This window comes from Sorghum bicolor, chromosome 6, assembly GCF_000003195.3.
Source record: "Sorghum bicolor cultivar BTx623 chromosome 6, Sorghum_bicolor_NCBIv3, whole genome shotgun sequence".
NCBI lineage: Eukaryota > Viridiplantae > Streptophyta > Magnoliopsida > Poales > Poaceae > Sorghum > Sorghum bicolor.
The window spans coordinates 52447214-52468086 of NC_012875.2; the positions used below are offsets into that span (position 1 = coordinate 52447214).

Genomic DNA, 20873 nt, shown 5'->3' on the forward strand with positions numbered 1-20873 from the left:
TTCTATCGCATTGCTCCACTCCATCCACTGTCTGTCTGTCCATCATCTCAGTCGTTACCTGATTCTCTCGAATTACTTTTGTGAAGGGGCAAGTAATACAGCGACACATGAGAGGGGTGGGTGATGGATCAAAAGGAATCCTGCGGGGAAGCCTAATTGTTGCGGTCAACAGACAAAACCCGTCTCAAAAGCAGGACGGGTACGGTGCCATATCATCATCATATGGTCCTGCAGAGGGAGGGGATGGGGTCATTAGTCTGTCTCCAATAGGAGACCCATTTGGGAACCCAAACCCAAAATAGGTTTCCAATACAATACCTATAGCCTCTAACAGAGTACCTATACAGAAGACCTATTTTGGGTATCAGGAGAGCCATAACCCAAATTTGGGTATTCTCTCTCCTCGACACCCATTTGCAGAGAGTGTTGTCTTTTAGGTCTTGTTGTTGGAGAAGACTAAAAATAGGTATGAAACCTTTTACCTGTAGCGCTACCCAAAGGACAAATGGATCTTGTATTTTGGGTGAGCATTTTGGAGATAGTCTTAGGGAGGGGCACGGGAGAAGAAAAGGATGGCAAAAGGAGTAGGACAGGACGGCCTACGCCGGGTGAGTTGACGACTTGTCTTGTTGTCGTCCTTCCTCCTCGCAACGCAACCACTAGTCCTGCGCCTGGGCATCACGGGCGCACCTTATCGTATCCAAAGCCACCTATGTGCCGTAGATCCTTTGATTATACTCTGCTAATTGCGATCGCTAAAAAGATGCCGAGGAGCATCATGCGCACTTGGTACCGCCGGCACATCCCAAACAGACGCCACTGGTTTTCACTTTTCAGGATGTGACATGTGCTATACGGTTTTCATTCTGAAGCTGTAGATACATCCATAGGAGTGTACATATGAAACCACCCTATAATTCTGCAGTAGAAGATCGTGAAAAAAAAATGCATTTGGAACCTATAGTTAATTATCTGGGGATTGAATTATCGCTCCATTTTGCTCTGCAGTCTGCCTAATAGCCTAATAATAAAGATTCAGGGACCTTTTGCTCGCTAAAGTTGCACGATAACCATAACCATGATTAAAGTGCGGGCAGGCGATTAGGCGTTATAAACGGCACCCATCACTCGGGTGTGGTCTGGTCAGGGGCACGCTCGTTTCTTTGTGTGATTGGGACATTGGGTCGCAGCGCGGCAGCGCCAACGCCAACGCCCCCAAGAACAAGAAGTGATGTTGACAGATGGGTCCCCTGTAGCCCGAAAGGGTTGCAGCGTGGTCCAGAGCCCCGGGCCCAAACGTCTTCCAATGGTCCTAATTAATTCTCTTTCGGTGAGAATTAACTTTAACTAGGTAGTGTACTCTGCTATGAGACAATTAAATTTATAGAAAAATACATAAATCACATAATAAAATAATAATACTGTAAAATTAAATATTATTATTAAAGTAATATTTAATCTAAAAAGTAAAATGTGTAAAACTAACACAGTCACATTGAACAATATAATATCATAGAAATTTTAATTGCAACATGTGCTATACAGTTACTAAAAAAATGAATCCTTGAACATGATGAGATTATCATCCCACCATCAGTGTCGTTTCACTCTTGTTGACATCGGTTGTCTTAGCTTGTCTACATGCTACACGAGAAGCTAAGCGATGCAGAGACTGTCGACCTCAGAGAGCAATGGCCAATAGGCCAACGGATGCACAGGTCAACACTATGTCCATTCAACTTCTATTTCCCCTAACAGGTTTTGTATTTTAAAAAGTATTTTTAGAGGAATTATTATCTCACAATGTTATGTAATTGGACCTTGGAGACAATAGTATGATCCCTAACATATAATGCACCTCCAACGCATAACTCAAAGCATCCAAGATACATTGAACTAGATGAATTTCCTACGTGTTTTGTTGCTAAAACAGAGATGTCAACGGGAAATTCCCCGTCGGGGAGTGCTTCCCCGTCCCTGTGGGGAAGAAACTTCCCCCATCCCCGTCTCCGCGAAATGTCACGGGGGAGATCTTCTCCCCATCCCCATCCCCGTGGGGTTCCCCGTATCCGCGTTAGTGAACCCCGACGGGGACAACTTTCGCCCCGTTTAAATCCCCATGGGGGCAAAAATCTATACCATCCCCGTCCTCTAATAGATGAATTCCCCGCGGGGAATCGGGGAACGGGGCCCCGTTGACATCCCTATGCTAGAATCTAAAAGATCACTCTGGTTCCACTTGATTCTTCGATGGTTGTCCAGCCCATTCATCATTTTTCTAGCTTCACGTATGGTATATAAAGGGGCTTCTTTACAGTCATAAATTTAGGTGGAATGGTTTGATGATCACTCATCAACCTTGACGCTATGGGAGGAAGTTCACGATCTTACGAGGCGATTTCCATCCATTGTTGCTTGGGGACAACCAACTTTTCGAGTGAGGGGCAATGTCAAGGCCACAAAGGAGAGGACAAGAAGGATCAAGAGTATCATTACACATTTGGCAACAAAGCAAATGACATCAATCAAGGTGGGGTAATATTGACAGCTAAGCCGTAATTGTGTGAGTTAGTGGTGAGTTAACAAGTGTTATGGTAAGAATTGGCCTGATATATAACATTTGAGGTCATTGTGTCTTGTAACGAAGAATTGAAACTCTAAAATTTGAAAGAAATCTATCTCTATTCTTCGTCCCCAATTTTGCTTCTTTTCCTAAATCTCCAATTCTCAAGCTATCTATCTAATATGTTGCGAAACCATAAGGCCAGTCTCAATGGGAGTTTCATGTGAGTTTTATTTGCATTAAATAGGTTGCCACATAGGCTGTTTTGATGACATGACAGTGTATTTAAGAAGAGAGAGAAGAAATAGGTTTCATCTAGATGAAACTCTCTTGGCACGATTACCAACTCTCTATGAGTTTTGGAATTAAATGCTTATGAAACTATAAAATGAAACTCTCCATTGAGAGTGGGTGTTTCATTCAAGTTTCATTTTATTTCATATGACACGACAGTCTTGAAAACAATACCATGAAACTCTTCACTGAGATTGGCCTAACAAGAGCCTAGGAAGCCTATAGACGTCGGTCGAGGTTTAGAATTAGTCTTCTAAGGAATTTAATTATAAATACATGGAATCAATAGAAGATAATAGAGCCAATGTAGATTTAAAAAATTATCTTATTTTAGTTATATATATATCGATTATATAGGTATTAATCTGTCAAAAAATATTAAAAAGAAAAAAGAAATAGAATTTGCTAAAAAAAAGAAAAGAGAAAAAGAATGGTATGTGTTTTCAAAAAAAAAGAATGGTATGCGCTTTTATTTAGGGGCCCGGTAACCCACGCACCGCCGCATAGTCTTCTGCTCGGCAGCGCCGAGATCTTCTGCTCCTTCCCCACTCCCAGGCTCGGCTGCGGCGTCGGCGGCTCCCCCTCCCGCCTCTCGCCACTCGCCTCCGTCCTCCGCGCACCTGCCGGCGACCCTGTGTACGCACCTCCCTCTTCCCTCCCGCCTCTGCTGTACCGTGGGAGCCCGGCCTGCTGCCCAGTGTGGCCGGGCCTTGGCTCCGCCGGTGCTTGGTGGCGCCCAGAATTAGCGTGGAAGCAGGTTCGATTCTTGGAACTCTTTGGATTGAAGGGAAAGTTTGGTTTTCTTCGTCTCTTTACTCCTCGTCCTTTAAAATAGACAATGAAATCCTTGCGGTTCTTGTAGGGTGGAGTGCTGTCTGGGCAGAAATCTGCTCACCGGGTGCCAGGAAACAGGCGGTTGGAGATAATTGTTTGGGGGATTCGTCAAGAAAAGACCCAGTAGGTGGTTGCGCACTTGTTATGCTGAGACTGAATGGAGGCTGTAGACAAGATTGCTGAGCCCAAAGACCCTTTCGTGCTCACTTCTCAGAAGGTTCAGAGCTTAGAGCCACCGATACCGATAAAGGCGTCATGGAAAGGGAAGTACTCCCAGGAGCAAGAAGAGAAGGATCTGCCAGCTGATGGCGAAGAGAGCTTCCGGAGCCTGGATTCCTCTGATGAAGGTGGCCGGAGCTCCTTCTCTGGAGCTAGTCACCCTCCAGAGCCAATTGATATGGATATCATGAAGACGGTCTATGTCGCAATCGACGAGGAGAAGTCTGAGCCACCGGTTTGTTTAGTGCGAGGAGTCTCGGTGAAGGGGCCTTTCATAGATGACCTCTCGATCCGTGTTGCAGGCACAAAGGCAAATCTGTTGGTAGGCGCAGGCGGTGCTGAAGGCATGGCTGAAGAGAGGAAGGTATCTGCTTCTGCAGTGGCATCAGTCGCCACAGCACGCTCATCTCAGGCTACCTCTTTGCCTCAGGACTCAGAGGAGAAGGAGTGCGTCTGGGACGCTTCACTCCCTCCCAGTGGCAATGTTAGCCCTCACAGTAGCATTGACAGCATGGGTGTGGTCACTGCCATGAGCACCCTCCACAGCTGTGCGAGCACATATAAAAGTGAAGCCATAGCTGGTGAAGCAATGCTCAATGTGGAGAGGAACTGTGAGAGTGTAAAGGGTGTTCGAGGTGACTTACTAGAAAGTGCAAAAACTAGCATGAGTCGAGCAAGTGATAGCAGTGGTGTTAGCGATGACAGCAGCTGGAGCCACATCACTGGAGGTGCCAGCAAGCCTCACAAGGGGAATGATCCTAGATGGAAGGCAATTCATGCTGTACGGACTCGTGATAGTGTTCTTGGAATGAGCCATTTTAGACTACTAAAGCGTCTTGGTTGTGGTGACATTGGCAGTGTTTACCTCTCAGAATTAAGTGGAACTCGGTGCTACTTTGCAATGAAGGTAATGGACAAGGCATCCTTGGCAAGTAGGAAGAAGTTAAATAGGGCTCAAACTGAAAGGGAGATTCTACAGCTTCTCGACCACCCATTCCTCCCAACGTTGTATACACATTTTGAAACCGACAGGTTCTCTTGTTTGGTGATGGAATTCTGTCCGGGTGGTGATCTGCATACTTTGCGACAGAGACAACCTGGAAAGCATTTCTCTGAGTATGCTGCAAGGTAATCTATATTGAACACTACTATTCTTCAGAGAAATGTAATTTGTTTGGAGTAGAGTAGATGATTTCTCAAGTTGTATTCCATATGACTGAATGCCTATTATCATATTATATTCACATTCACCTGCGGAAAGAAAATTCTATTCACATTTGGGGATATTGTTAATTTAATTTACTACTAGTTTAATTGACAAGGTGATCTAATGTTACTATCATAGTTTATTGGGCTTTTTATGGAGAATCTAAGCATCAGTTTTATTGGCCTTTTTGTGAAGAATCTAACTTTGTTCAGATATGATCTCTACAAATTCCCGAATAGAGTCTAATAGCTTTTATGAGTGATGTGTCGGAACAAAGTGCATGTGGTTAGGTATCCTAAAATGTTTCCTGCATTAGTGGAGTAAAATTTATACAGCAGGGCCCATGTGATGAGTAGCATGAAGTAAGAGAGATATTAGGCCATGATAGATTGTAGCTTTGTTTCATAATTCAACAGTAGTTAGGCAAGCAGTAACATGGATTGCCCTGATTCTGTGCAGGTTTTATGCCGCTGAAGTACTTCTAGCTCTGGAGTATCTACACATGTTGGGAGTCGTCTACAGAGATCTGAAACCAGAAAATGTTCTTGTGCGCGATGATGGGCACATAATGCTTTCAGATTTTGACCTCTCGCTGAGATGTGCAGTCTCACCTACACTCATCAGAACATCAGCTTTTGATTCTGATCCCAGAAGAGCAGGTGGTTCTTTCTGTGTACAGCCTGCTTGCATGGAACCTACTTCAGCTTGTATTCAGCCTGCGTGCTTCCTGCCCAAATTCTTCGGTCAGAAGAGCAAGAAGAAGACTAGAAAGGCAAGGTCTGAGCTGGGACAGAATGCTGGCACCCTGCCTGAGCTTGTTGCCGAGCCAACATCAGCCCGATCGATGTCATTCGTCGGGACTCATGAATACTTAGCCCCTGAAATCATCAAGGGTGAAGGGCATGGAAGCGCCGTCGACTGGTGGACCTTCGGCATCTTCCTCCACGAGCTGCTGTACGGCAAAACCCCATTCAAGGGGTCAGGGAACCGCGCCACTCTGTTCAACGTGGTCGGTCAGCAACTGAAATTTCCAGAGTCGCCGTCCACGAGCTACTCAAGCAGAGATCTCATCAGGGGGCTCCTGGTCAAGGAACCGCAGAGCCGCCTCGGCGTGAAGCGGGGAGCGACGGAGATCAAGCAGCACCCCTTCTTTGAGGGCGTGAACTGGGCTCTCATCCGGTGCAGCACCCCTCCCGAGGTCCCCAGGCCCGTCGAGGCCGAGCTGCCTGTGAAGTACGGCGTGGCGGAGGCGATCGGGAGCAACAGCAAGAGGATAGCCGGAGCAGACGTGAAGTCCGGCGGGAAATACCTCGACTTCGAGTTCTTTTAGAGTATATAGTGCCCAGTGGCAGCCTATTGTTTGCATACTGTCCGTGTATGTGGCCAGTTTGATGTTGTGTGATTCGATGTGGTGCTTTGGTGTCTCACCGTCGATGCAAAATTCTCAGATCTGAATCGACCAAAAATTAGATAGATCTGTCATCTGTTTGCCACTTGCCTGCTTTGGCGCATTTCGAGTTGTAGCAGACCTGAAAGCAGTGAGTGTGGCAAAAAAATTCTCATGATCAAACAGATGAGAAGGCGCTTTCCTACTTGTTGCAATGCACCCGTTGCCTTGGACCCTTGATGAGTCCGGGACCGTGGGTGGCCCAGGACCGACCGGCGCTGTGCGATGCGCCCGCTTCGCGTGAGCTCGCCGCCGCGACACGCTTGCTCTTGCCTTGCCCGTGTTCCATGGCTGTGTGCAGGACCAGACGACGTTTGGTGCTGTGGGAAGGAGCGGTGCGGCGTGACCGGCCGAGCTGTGCTGTTGGCGTCGCGACCAGTTGCTGTCTCGCCCACCGATGGCATTGATAGCCGATCACGCGAGATGTCATTGTCATCCACCACGGGCGGAATGCCGTTGTGCAGGCGCAGGGCAATTTAGGGTGGATTGCCGCCGGCGACAGTAACTTCGTTACCTAAACAAGTCTCTATTCTAAATCTAGAGATTTGATGTAAAAAAATCAACTTCAACCCACCTCTTACTTGGCCTCCCATTTTCCATGCCCTTCCAAATTATAGTTTTAGCCCCTCACATCTAGAACCCCTATCCAGTGGGTCCCACCCACATTTCTCTCCCCACCTATAAATCAAGACAAGAATGGTTCCACCCACATTCCTCTTCCCACTCATAGATCAAGACAAGAATTATAAATGGTGGAGTTGATGGAGGATTTGTCAATGACAGATGGGCCCCATATGAAATAAGGACTTGGTTTGTTTTTTTCATTGGAGTTGGATCTTAATTTGGGCCATTACTTTTTTTATCATAGCCTGTAAATAAAAATTTAAGGGTTTAATTTAGAGACTTGGCTGAAGTGAAAACAGACTCCACGCCATGGAAGAATCATCGGGTGCTGCCGGCGCGTGAGAATCACGTGTCGGGTCTGTTGAGGAAGAACGTCTCTATAATTCCGTATGAATCGGATCGGACGCTATCATTTGAAATTCATAGCGTGGCGAAATTCGCAACATTCATTCATCAGTAACAAAAAAAATCGTGTTTTTCTAAATACTACATACATAATACAATAACCGAAAGTCTGAGTTGTCATTTGCGCACATTTCGAGGGACTAAAGACAAAGTGCATTTGGAAATTGAAACAAACAAACTAGCAACCGAAGCGTACAGAGGGCCAAAGCCCAAAGCCAAATACGCCCGATTCGCCGCATCGCAGAAACATAGGACGCAACCTCGCAAAATCGCCGCCGCCAGCACCTACTCCTCCACCGGACGCCGATAGCTCCGCCTTCCCTTCCTCCGGCGCGCCAGTCGCCATGGTGAAGCGGTGGCTCCCCCTCGAGGCCAATCCCGACGTCATGAACCAGGTACACCCATCCCCTCGTCTGTGTTCCGAGTTCTGTACTTCAAGGCTCGTTCCGACTCGGCCCCTTGGTTGGTCTTCTTCGCTCACGGCGCCCTTTCCTGCACGATCGGTGTAGTTCATGTGGGGACTGGGGGTCCCCGAGGACGTGGGGTTCTGCGATGTGTACGGCCTCGATGACGAGTTGCTCGCCATGGTGCCCCAGCCGGTGCTCGCAGTCATACTTCTCTACCCTCAGGTGATTCTCGATTCATGGCTGGCGCCCTACATTCATTCATTGGTTTGGTCGTTGCTTGAACCGCTTTGTGGATGAGCTCACATTTTACCGCGTTTTGTTGGGCAGGACCGGATCAAGGAATCCCAAGCTTCAGCTACCTCGTCGGTGGAGACCAAGGTGAGACTGAAGTCGGGTTGCTTGCTAGTATTGTTCCAAAGCAGTCTGTTCCATTGAATAGATATACATTGTTACTTCTCATTGTAGATGCAGCGAAACTGATGCAGTAGTTTTTCAAACTTATAGATTGGATTGGAAATTGTTTGTCTAATTTTGCTAATTTTGTTTGTTGGTGAACATTGCTGCATTAGATCTAGCAAACCCTTAGTTATTTTTCAAAGTCACGTTATGAATAGGCTACTTACATTATTCTTCGAATATAAGCTCTTGAGGTTTGGTTTTATAGAGCCCACTGTCTGTTTCTTCTAGTAAACATGCTAATTTTATCTTCAAGTGATGGTTGATTCCTATCAAATGATAACTTGAAGTATTTATACATATAGTGTACGTCTCACTAGTGATGCTTTATTAGCACATAAATCAAATGTCTCAGTTATGTTGTTAATTTGTATCTTTTCATCAAGATGTAAAGCTCAATTCAATTTCATATAGCATTGAATTAAATCAAAGGTTGTTACTGGACTTATTGCTACTTTAACTGTCAAGAGTATATAGGTGTATCCTTCTTTACTCATTAGTCCTGAAACTAAATTATGCAGGAGCCCAGCAAGAATGTATATTTCACAAAACAAACTGTTGGGAACGCCTGTGGCACAGTTGGTATTATTCATGCACTGGGGAATGCTACTTCCAGAATCAAGCTAGGTACTTTCTTTTTTTTTTCTCAGTACTTTTGAACTCTTAGGCCTTGTTCAGTTGGCAAAAATTTTGGTTTTTGGCTACTGTAGCACTTTCGTTTTTATTTGACAAACATTGTCTAATCATAGAGTAGTTAGGCTCAAAAGATTCATCTCACAAATTACAGGTAAACTGTGCAATTAGTTTTTATTTTTGTTTATATTTAATGCTCCATGCATGCGACCAAAGATTCGATGTGACGGGGAATCTTGAAATTTTTTACGAACGAAACTTTTCATCTACAGTATTTTGATGCCTTTTGATTAAACTGAAAACATATGCTAATATTAATTACTCTAGGCAATCCACACTACTCTATTTCCAGTCTGCCTGCGAAAGACATAGCAAGTTTCAGCCCATTTTGTCACCAACAGTAATTTTCATTATCTAAAAACCAAAAAATAATCTGCATGATCCTCTGAGAATTTCATATGGTTCCCTAAAAAAATTAGCCTAGCTATCTTCCACTTGTGAAATCTTATTAACCTTTTTTCTTTGCAGCTGAGGGGTCATATTTCGATAGATTTTATAAACGAACTGCTGACATGGATCCTAGCCAGGTTAGTGATCGATGTTGCAATTCAAATGCTTTCATATTGTTGGCTTCCTTCATATGCTGAACTAACTTATTAAGTGGGTGATATTTTCAGCGTGCTACATTTCTTGAGGAGGACGAGGAAATGGAGAATGCTCATTCCATTACCGCTACTGCTGGTGACACAGAGGTTATTATATTTATGGATGTTATTCTTTTGATGAAATGTATGCAGGTTATTCTTTTTTTTTTTGTCAGTGCTTCACAGAATCAAAGTGATCTGCAGTTACCAGTATCTGAGAACTGACTTCTAATACTTGTTTACTCATCTAGAAAAGAACAGTTTGCTGACCAGCTAGAGTTACAGGTTCCTAGCAAGTTTGAAATCTGTCTGCTAGTAGTATATGCCCCTTTACTCTTGCCATTGCATTTTGTCTGCCTGAGTATTTGAGATTTGTGTTGGAATTTTTTGCTCACGTGTCATTGTAAGTGAGAACTGGACATCTCAATTCACAATATCAGTTGTAACAGTTGTTATTAAAGAACTGAATCAAGTCAATTAGTTGAAACTATGGTCTGGGCTTATCTTATCTTTGATTACTATCAGACACTGATGGATCCTATTTTACTATGCAGGCCAAGGATGGAGTAATTGAACATTACATTTGTTTCTCTTGCGTCGATGGTATGTAACATACGATCGTCTACTAAGACACCATAGTTGGATTTTGCTGCAAATCCTCGACAATTAGTCTATCATCATCTTCTCATAACTCTTTACATTTTTTTCCAGGAGAACTTTATGAGCTTGATGGGGGGACATCACAGCCAATACCCCATGGGCCTTCCACTCCTGATACCTTGTTGCAGGTAAATTGATGCACCCATGTTATTTCTTATTCATCTGAGTTTTAGGATTATGATATGGAAAGAATTCATGTTTGCAAATTTATACCTTATATAAGCGTGGGGACTGAGAATTTTGCTTCATTGGTGGAGGGTGCCACCCACCTGGTAAACGCAAGAGAGCTACTGACATATAGTTGGAAAAGGTTTTTTTTAGCTTGTGGCATTAACTTAAGATTTTTGGTCATGACACCGCGAGCTCCTTGTTTTTGGTATAAGGAAATGCGGATGATGCTTATGGTTTTGAACATCTTTGTGTGCAGGATGCTGCAAAAGTTATAAAAGCAAGACTTTCCATGTATTCCCAGTCAAACAACTTCAATGTCATGGCTCTTTCAGGCAAAGTGATATAGCATTATAGCACTTTCAGTCATAGGCAGTTGAGAACCCCATTTGCTTTGCAGCAGCCTCGGAGTCCAACATTGCAGTATGTAGTATCATTTTCTTGCCTTCGTTTTAGTATTTGGACAGCTAAAACAAAATAAATAAAAGTAGGTACAGAAGTGTTCCCGTTGTGTCACTTATCCTTTGGAGAAGCGCTAAGTTCGACCAGCAGCTAAGGTGGTATGCCTATCCATGAACCCATGTCCATGGTTCGTTCTGCGCCCAGATCGACGAGGTGCGGTCTGCGTTCTGGCTAGAAAGAGTGTCCGTGTGTCTGGCTAATTCGGCACTCCGCAGTTGCTTGTGTCGCGATCTCATGTCGAATGCATGGTTCGCTAGTGTTAACGCGGCACTGCCACTGCGCTAATTGGCTTAGCCCAGGCGCCTAAAGCGGCGAGGCATGCTAACAATCTCATGCCGTTTGCGATAACGAAATTTCACAGATGGACGAGACGGTAGCAAGTTCGAAACACACACAAGAGCATGCTGAACACAATGCTGAAGGTTTACGAATTTCGGAATCACTGAGCCTAGCCTAGACGTGTTCAGTGTTCCCACAGAGTAACAGCGAGGTACTCTCTGGCTGAAAAACGTCGGACTAGTCCATTCGGGATGAATCGAGTCTCCAAACCAATCCAAACGTCGGACGAGTCCAGATGCCCGTGATGAGGCCGTTCGTTTGCTTTGGATGCATCCTCTTGCGAGTCGAGATGCATCCAAATTCCCAATCAGGCAGTCGTCGTGGTCGTCCGGTCCGACCTCTGCAAAGCCTGCGCCACTGGTTGTCTGGTTCACCGCTCACGCCTCACCGGCACGGCGTGAGATCGTCAGCGACTTGTCAGTTATCACTCAGGGTCGTCGCTCCTGTCCCAAGATAATAACATTTCAATTCCCGGAAAATTAGTTTTCCCCTCTGCACGATTTGTCGTTTGGGTTGGTCTGTCTGCAAGCCTGCTTGCATCCGGACACGTCGATCACAAGAGGATCCGCCTGCAATGACTATGATTCTGGTGGCTCAAGTAGTCAAGTCCCCAATCAATGAGTATACGTCAGTTTACTGTAATTTTGTTGCGCTAGGCAGGATAGTTCACTAGTTCAGCTCTAGGTTATACAAAAAGGATCGGATCCCCATTTCTTACAGAGCAAAGTCACCTAGCTACAACTTTGAACTTTCCAAGGTCTCAACCAGCAAACTGCCAGTGTCCAAAACAGTTCATGGTACTATCTATGGCCGTCGCATGTGAGCAAAAAGACATCATACATCAGGGGACATCATATATCAGGCCCCGGTGTGCTTTTCAACTAGCCAAAAGGGCAGCGTATATTGCTACTTCGGAGGAAATGTCCTTGCTGATACTTTCTTTGAGTTCCAGGTCATAAATTCAAGATGATGATAGGGAGCTGGAGCTAGGTTCAGCGGCGACCTCAATCTAAGAAGTTAGCTGCAAAAGAAAATCATATTTAGTAAAGGATCTCATTATTGTTAGTGTTGTATTCAGGAACAGGTTAAAACAATCCAGACTTTTTCGAAGACATTTTCTGCATCGGTTCTTCAGTCAACAATACCTGTGTATCCACCAAAAGTTTGTTTGAAAATAATATTATGCCTCCCTATGCTCTGATCATCATTGACTCGTCAAGGAGGACCAGAAAACAAATTCTTTTATTAGAACCTTCACATGTTCTGTTCATGTGTGCTCTAATTGCCAATCCTTAATTACATATATGCTAAATTAAGCAATGTGCAACTGCAATTAAGATAATAAGTTACATTAGATGATTTTGACTTCACTTTTTTTATTTATTCCAGAAAATTCCTAAAGCAGCTAGTAGTCCTGTGGGTACTAATTGAAGTTTATTTTGCGTCAATTCTCTGTCTCCTAGACATCCAAGAAAGGCAATAAAACATTGTATCATTGTCCAAATATGTACTCAAATTATGGTTATCATCTACCATTGTAATATTAAGAGAGAAGGTATCCATATAAAAGTGATAAAATGACTAGCAGCCTTTGTGTTTAACAACATCAAAGTATCGCAATTGCAGAGGCATTTGGAACAAACTGGTAGTGTAGACACTGATGAAGATCTTAACAATGTACCTGTGCATGCACTAAGTGTGGTTTAAAATGTGTGTTGACGATGAATGGTCATTTTCTTCAGCAATGTCATACAGGCAATGTTCTCAACAGCTGAATAGCACTATTCCATTGTGGGCCTTCTGCAAGAACAATCCGCTTCAACAGGGGCACTGCTCCAGCAGCAATTATTGCTGGGTGATTCTCTGGATCCATGCTCAGATTATACAAGATAGCTAAGGTAGCTTCGAGTGCATCTCCATCCCCCTCTTCAAGCATTTTGACCAGTGGAAATATGCCTCCACCATCAGCCAATGCTCTTGTATATTCCAGCACACCACCAGATATTATCTTATTGAGCTCTATTACAGCACTTCTCTTATTTTCAAGAGAATGTGAGGTCATCATTTGCTCAACTAGCCGTGGAATAGTCTGATAGATAATTATCTCCATATCTATATTACTGACACCATGATCTCCTGATAAGCCAGCTCTGGATTCTAGCTTAATGAGGCATGCTGCAAGACAATCCTTTGACTGAAGGGGGAAACTTGACTTGAGCATTCTTCTTAGCAGAGAAGTGATTTTTTCACTGTTTATGCTGCGGATGAAAAGATCAAAGTTCAATAATTTCGTGAGTAACCTCACAGCTGCAGACACAGCCTCACTGAGTTCTTCGATGACTGCACTAGGAGTTTCATCAAAGTTTTCAGAGTCACTTCTGGTCCCTATTATGAAGAGAAACATAAAGAAATTTTAGAGATGAAGATTATATCAATATAGCAGCATTTCAAGGCTTCTGAGATGGAAAACTAGCAGAAAATGACAGCAAATTGTGATATCTCAGAATGCTACTAAATCATAATATTTTGTTGAAGGAAATTCCACAAAAACTGATTCATTAGCACCATTCTTGGCTAACACTATACATGACAAGCATATTTGCATCATTATTTGTAATGTCATGTTATATTGTTACCTATAATACAACCTTATAAGCACCAAAAGGCACCATCATTCCAGGAAAATTTATGCAGGGATGACAACGATATAGAATTGACTGAAAGATCTTACTAAATTATGGCAGTGAAACAAAGAACTATGGAACAGAAAATATATTTCCATTAGGGTAGAAATGATATAGCTACCAAAATTCAGAACTTGATTAACGTTAAAAGTTGATGTGCATGGATAAAAAATGAACCTAATGTAATATGGTTGATATGAAAACAAAGTTTATGTTCATTATTCCATTTTTTGCTACAGACCAATAGACCCCAACAAATCTTGATGTTTTCTGGTTGATCAATTACTTTTTTGGCGATTAATACATTATTAATAGGCTATTTTTACACTTCAAACAAATACATTAATTTAATACTCTAACATACTCAACATCTTAACGATATGTATAGTAATTCATGTCAAGTCAGGGCACTACTATAAAGCTTTTTAGTGCATAAAAACTCTTGTCGAAGGTTACTACCATAACTATTTTCTGATATACATAAATGATACAAGGAAAAGAAATAATGTAGACATTTGTAGATCCAACAAAAAAGTCAACTAAAAATTTACCATGAATAACCCCTATTTCAAGAATAGCTTCGATTACTGAACCAGTGCAAGCAGCAGTCATTGCCGTGGCATGTTGCTCTGAAGCTGCTACATGGTCTAGTACACAACAGACTCTTGCTTGCAACCTTGGCGATGCTTCCTTCAGAACTTTCGTTAAGCATGAGATAGCATCAAAATCGAAGATCAACTCGCTACAAACATTGAAAGAATCACATCACTACAATATTCCAACAGACACTACACCTCATGAATGATAAAGTGTCAGGCTTGTGTGCCCAAAAGAGAAGCAAGAAGCCAAAGATGATAGTGCAGAACCATGGACCACATAAGTTGTGTCTAAGGATCTGTGCGCCCCAAAGAGGGATGTTGCCAAAACTGTAGTATGTAGAACCACAGCGTAGTAGATATGTTCGCCAGCAATCATACTCTCATTGATAAGTGCAGTGACAGAGAGCAGCAGTAGAAGAGAAATTGGTGTTACCATGTTAGCGAAAGACGTGGTTGTGGCGGCATATTCAAATGCTAGTAAGGAACAGAGGTGACAGATCAATGTGGCTAAGAAACAAAAATAAGATAGGATTTTTTTTGGGGGGTGGGGGGTGGGGGGAGTAATAAAACATTGGCCACGACACTACTAAGGTATTGGTAAATAAAAGAGCAAACCCATTTACAACTCCGGCGTAAAAGATAACAGTGCAAGATAACTGGTGGAAACACAAACAAAATCAAGAGGGACGTCAACATGCTATCCACATGTGCTAGCAGCTTGTTAAGGAGACACCGCAAATTTTAACTTTTAGAATGCAATCAAATTGGTCAATGTGCAAGTGGCTGGCACTCTCAAGTGATGGCAAGCATGCAAGCCTACCATGCTCATGGCAGTGTTAACAAGGCAGGGACTAGGGCGAATCTAGATCCAGAGTAATCACTGCTGAATGGTTGATGTCATGGTGCCCATGGATGAGAAGGGAAGAGAAAGACTAGAGGTCAATGGTAATGTGGCAAAGCATGTTGATTTGGCATGTTTCTTGCCACCGTGGGCATGTTTAAAGACAGTCAACGGCCAGCAGTGCATAAAAAAGCCCATGAAAACACCATCAGAGGGCTCTTTGATATGGTTTTGAGAGTTAAGAGTGTAAATTTGACAGTTAATAGTTAAGGGTGAATCTAGATTTTGGGTTCGGCAATAGTTGATATGGGTAAAATGGATTACTCCTTCTGGAAAATACTGACTCTAAAGAGGATTAGGTGATCCACTGATAAGTGTGAGATTAAAACTCAACTCACAAAATTTGTACTCCCACTGTTCCAAATTATAAGTCGCTTTGACTTTTTTGGTACATCCATTTTGCTATGCATCTAGATAAATTATATGTCTAGATACATAGCAAAATGGATGAACCAAAAAGTCAAAGCGACTTATAATTTGGAACAGATGAAAATAAGTTATTTCATTGAACTGGTTGGTCCCTATAAGCAGCTTGTTATGAAATAAATTCATGCTTTTCCCACTACTGAAAATAACTTATTCACCACTGGAAAGTGCTTCCTTTATCCCTAAAACTCATGTCCCTACATAATTGTTATTTTAGAAAGAAAAATATTCATATATTAAGTGTCTCTATAATCACATATATATCTATATCTATACCATATATTAATTGTGAGTGTTTTGAAGGGCTAAAGACAAAATAGTTTTATTAAATAATTAACTAGTTTGACATCTGTCTCGACACTTGAGATTAATTGAAGTATTACAGACACTAACATAGAAGGATGATACAGTAAGTCAGTAACTGAAGACCCAATTGGTAATATGCATGCATAAAACTTAAACATTACTAATAGATTGTGCAAGGTCTCACGCATTTATATAAACAATATAAAGTGAATAAACAGTCAGACATTTAATGTGGTATAATCTTATACCATTTTGTCATATGTGTGCATAAAGCTAAAACAACACTTTGTCATGTTATAAGGGAATGAGAACTCAAGATTTCCCATGAAACTATTGAGTAAATAAAGTCACATGTGTAGCCACAAGGCCCAAACTAACCTGGCCATCTCTTGGTTAACAGATGTCTCGGGAATTGCATTGTTTCCACTATCCTTATCACCTTCAGTATCCGGCTGACAAATCGAGAGCATTAGAGTACAGCGTTTCAACATAAAACAAATGAAAACCAGTGATGTGCAAAATAAGCCAGACTCACTGCAGCAACCATGCAAATCCCCATGTCAAACATTCCAGAAAGTATATAAATTATCTGCACAGAAACTGCTAAGTTAGAACCCTAGCCATGACAATGTTATTCTTACGTGTAAAAAGGTCATGTTGAAGGCCAATACCTTCTCTAGTAGTTCTACTGGGGTATCTCGATCCTTGACTATATTTACAAACAATTCTAATCCACCTTCTGTTTTGATATTCCGACAGACTGTGGCACTACAAAGGATTGTGAAGAAAGAAATAGTCAAACGAGGAGGAACATATGATAGTAAAAAATGAATCCAGGCATCCAGCAACAAACAGAAGAACATACTAAATATGGTCGAGTAGCGCCCCAATATATATTATATGATATTAAAGCAATTCATGGCTTATCAAATAGAGAACACTTCAACAGTATCCACATCTTGAACAGTTCATGCACAATGCACAATTACTTGTTAGTCTAGAGCCAACATTACAGACAACTAGAGTACTAGATTTCATTATCTGTATCTTCTGCTAGCCTAAACAAGGAGTAGCGCAAGTGCATTTGAATAAATCTGATATGGTGGACTATTGATAAAAAAAAATGGACTGAATAGGTGCGCGCGCGCACACACACACACAAAAAGGTTCTCAATATGTTCCAAAACATGAAGTGCTTTTCTTCTCAAATATGCAGGTGAGCTGCATACCTTTTATTAAAGTAGAAGAAAGACTGTACAGAACCGGTCACTTGCGCAATTGCTTTAGTCATAGTAACATATGCGCCCACATAGGAAAATAAACTACTCAACCAAGGAAAAAAGAAACAAACTGGGTAAAAAAAACAATGTTCTATAGCCAAACAAATAGATACACCTAGACATAAATGTAGGTCCATGGTGCATGTTTTAAAAGGAGATACATCAATACATTGTGAAACCTTTGTTTAAAACAGCAACACTTAAACGGCGCAGCAGCACCTCACCTAGCACCTAGGCATTTTTCTACCTAGAATATTTTTATGGTTGTTTTATATATATGAAAGTGGGAGAATTAGAGATGGAAAAAGATGAATTATGGTCATAGAGATCATGGGTTTATTAATATGCCAAATTCCTCTATTTAACATGACATTACTCTAGGCATCAAGAAAAAAATATGATCTCCTAGAAACGCCTTACTGTGTTATAAGTAGGGATGAAAACAGATCGGATACGAACGGATATCACCGATATCATATTTGTTTTCATATTTCTGGTCGGATTCGGTTTCGAATACGGATAATGTCAATCATGTCGGATAAGATACAATTAGATGTCGACATCATAAATATACGATTTAAGTATTCGGATACGGATACAGTATCGAATATTGAATATTCGGACTCGGATACGGACAAATTTAAACTCCTCTAAACGAATTCGGTCTCGAATACGGTCGGAAAATATCCGTACCGTTTTCATCCCTAGTTATAAGTGACAGCACCCAAACAGAGTTAACTACCTGCAAAGTGATATTAAGTTTTGTTCTAAACAACATTAAGTGGTATGATCGCCTTGATTAAAGACTTTGAATAAGGAAAGATAAAGTACCTGACACTTAATTTTTCCAACGCATAAGCACCAGCTTCTCTAACATGTACATCTTTGTGCTTGAGCAACTGAAGTAGAGGTTTAACAGCCCCAGCTTCCTTGAATGAGGTACGCATATGTTCATTTATTGATGCATCACCCAATGCTCTAGCAGCCTTTTTTATTGCAGAGACATCTTCCAGTCCAAGGATTAAAACTAACCGTGCAACACCATCGACCCATGGCAAAATGGTATACATGTCATTCTTTTCAGATCCAGATTCCTCTTTTCCTTGATCATCCAACTCAATAGCTCCAACACGCGCAAGGAATTGCTGATTAGAACGTCCTATCATAGCATTAATTTTAGCCTCATCTGGTTTTGTATCATTCTCATTGATACTCAAGCCAAGGAGCAGTTCAGTAGCACCGTATTTTGAGGGACGAGAACTCCGCTGAATCTCAGAGCCATCAGGAAAAGAGGGCCATGAATGAGGGAGAGGTTTAAAAGCTTTATATGCAGCTGAGCCAACCAAAGGAACCCGGACTAGACCCTCCTCTATTATAAGGCTGTAGTAACGATCATCACCAGCCAGCTGTATTAGTGAACTTTTAGCTTCCTTTCTAATAATCTTATAGTCATCTTCTTTCGTTTGCAAAAGATGAACCTAAAAAAAACAACCCAGATTATTAGATTATTATTTGGAACAAATTTCAGGAAATATATAATGACAAGTGGCAAAAGCACTTTGCATTCCAACAAAATATTAGCATGACATAAGATTTAAGCATATATCAAATATAGACCTATATATTGAGACTTTGCTAAAGTTTCTGAGTAACAGGTCACCAAAAGTTTAAAAGCATCTCATAGTATTGCAATTGCAATGGCTTTTAGGACCTCATTTGAGGAAAAAAAAAAGTTAAATGATGCATGTACCAAGTGTATATCCTTAGCATGGCTAATACAACATTTCATGTTTTCAACATTTAAGCAATGCGTATAAGTGTGCGATTATTTGCACCGGTATCTTGTTACATTGAAATTACCAATTTTGGGATGACGCCTGCTTCAACCAAAGCTCCATGATTAGAGGGACTCAAAGCTAAATTTGATATGATACCACCAGCAGCCTCTTTGACTTTTATGTCTTCTTCATCTAGGTAGCTAACAATCTTCATTAGGACATCGCTCCTCAGAATCTTGTACCTCCAATTTTCATCAATAGAAAAGTTCCAAATGGTACACAAACACTGCTCTAGAATCTGCAAGAGGAAAACATCATGTTTGCAATTTCATGATGCATTAGGTAATTCAACATTGTTTTTATATGTATCCTGGTTATCAACCATTACCACGCATGCCAAACATGGTAATAGCCAGTTATATCACTTTACAGCCAACCTGGAATGGAGAAAAAGATCTTGGAGTGGTAGTGATTAAATTTGCAGGTACCTCAGGGGTTATTGTAGATTTACAGAGAAGACTAATGATTTCTTCCATTGCTCCACTCTCACCAGCCACCTTCCTATATATGTGAACTGATGTAATGTTACGCAGAAGACCTGCAGCTGCTTCACAGGCAGGAATGGACTCTGATTTCAGGAGGCTAATGATGAGAACAATGCAGCCAGGGAATTGCATTATCTCATCGACGCTCTTCCTTCCACCAAGGGAGTACTGATAGAGCGTGCAAACAGCATGTTCCCTATCACGTGAGTCATTGTCCAAGCCAAGCAATCGAACGAAGAGACCAAGATATGCAGACCCAGAATTTGTGACGCCAGCAGAGTAATCGACATCCTAACAAAATCAACCGATGTATTGAGACGATAGCAACTCTGAAAGAAATTGCACTTCAAGAAAGTCCATTCTGAATTTCAAAAGTTCAAAGCAACTGAAGTGAGCTATAAATAGTGTGGTACAAACATTATCTTTTAGTAGAAAGCGAAACGCCCACATGTAAAACTAATTTCAGAATTTTGTCAGTTGCATTCCAAAACATCCTGAAAATTGCTGGAATACCGCAATTTCTTGCTAAAATGGAGCAATTAAAGCATTATATGGACATTAAGGTTCAGAGTACACAAACATTTCAGAGTTTTTTTTTTCTAAAAAAAATATTTATCTATTTTTGCAAATTCCTGAGGACTGAATTTGAGCAAACACCACGATGGCGTGTCAGGAGGGCTGCCAGGAGCTTACCTGTCCTGAAGGACCCTCCCCGGAGGCGAACGCGCCGGCAAGGAGAAGACGGCGGGCGCGGGTAGTGCCACACGAGGGCCTGGCCGGAGTAGCAGATAGAAGTAGGTGGCGGCGGAGGTGAAAGCGACGGCCAAGGTGGTGGTAGCGCGGCAGATGGGAGATGGTGGGGGATGTGGCGGCGACCGCCGGCAGCATGGCGACAGAGAGAGCTCGGCAAAGAGTGCTTAGTTCCGCGGGCGCGTGGGTCGCGATAGGATTCCCAGGGTGTGTTCTAGAAGAGCATCAAACATTTCTCCAGG

The 20873-nt window shown here is 42.1% G+C and overlaps 3 protein-coding genes across 4 annotated transcripts; 2 read left to right on the forward strand and 1 right to left on the reverse strand.

Moving 5' to 3' along the window:
- On the forward strand, positions 3359–6689 carry LOC8083346 (serine/threonine-protein kinase D6PKL1). Its single transcript, XM_002446836.2, has 3 exons — positions 3359–3614; positions 3720–5038; positions 5577–6689. Exons 2-3 carry the CDS (start codon positions 3849–3851, stop codon positions 6445–6447), a joined length of 2061 nt encoding a protein of 686 aa, XP_002446881.1. The 5' UTR covers positions 3359–3614; positions 3720–3848; the 3' UTR covers positions 6448–6689.
- On the forward strand, positions 7778–11109 carry LOC8083347 (ubiquitin carboxyl-terminal hydrolase 3). Its single transcript, XM_002446837.2, has 9 exons — positions 7778–7988; positions 8103–8222; positions 8328–8378; positions 8978–9083; positions 9618–9676; positions 9767–9841; positions 10288–10336; positions 10445–10521; positions 10821–11109. The coding sequence occupies exons 1-9, from the start codon at positions 7938–7940 to the stop codon at positions 10908–10910; spliced, it is 678 nt and encodes a 225-aa protein (XP_002446882.1). The 5' UTR covers positions 7778–7937; the 3' UTR covers positions 10911–11109.
- On the reverse strand, positions 11962–20862 carry LOC8055953. 2 transcript variants are annotated; one of them, XM_021463151.1, is made up of 11 exons: positions 20575–20862; positions 19825–20172; positions 19419–19634; positions 18390–19036; positions 16950–17046; positions 16814–16867; positions 16657–16730; positions 14598–14788; positions 13044–13747; positions 12464–12507; positions 11962–12383 (listed from the first exon to the last, which is right to left on the reverse strand). In XM_021463151.1, exons 1-9 carry the CDS (start codon positions 20767–20769, stop codon positions 13110–13112), a joined length of 2460 nt encoding a protein of 819 aa, XP_021318826.1. In that variant the 5' UTR covers positions 20770–20862; the 3' UTR covers positions 11962–12383; positions 12464–12507; positions 13044–13109. The 2 variants fall into 2 exon arrangements, with proteins under 2 accessions (XP_021318826.1, XP_021318824.1); XM_021463149.1 differs by lacking the exon at positions 12464–12507 and having other exon boundaries at positions 20575–20861.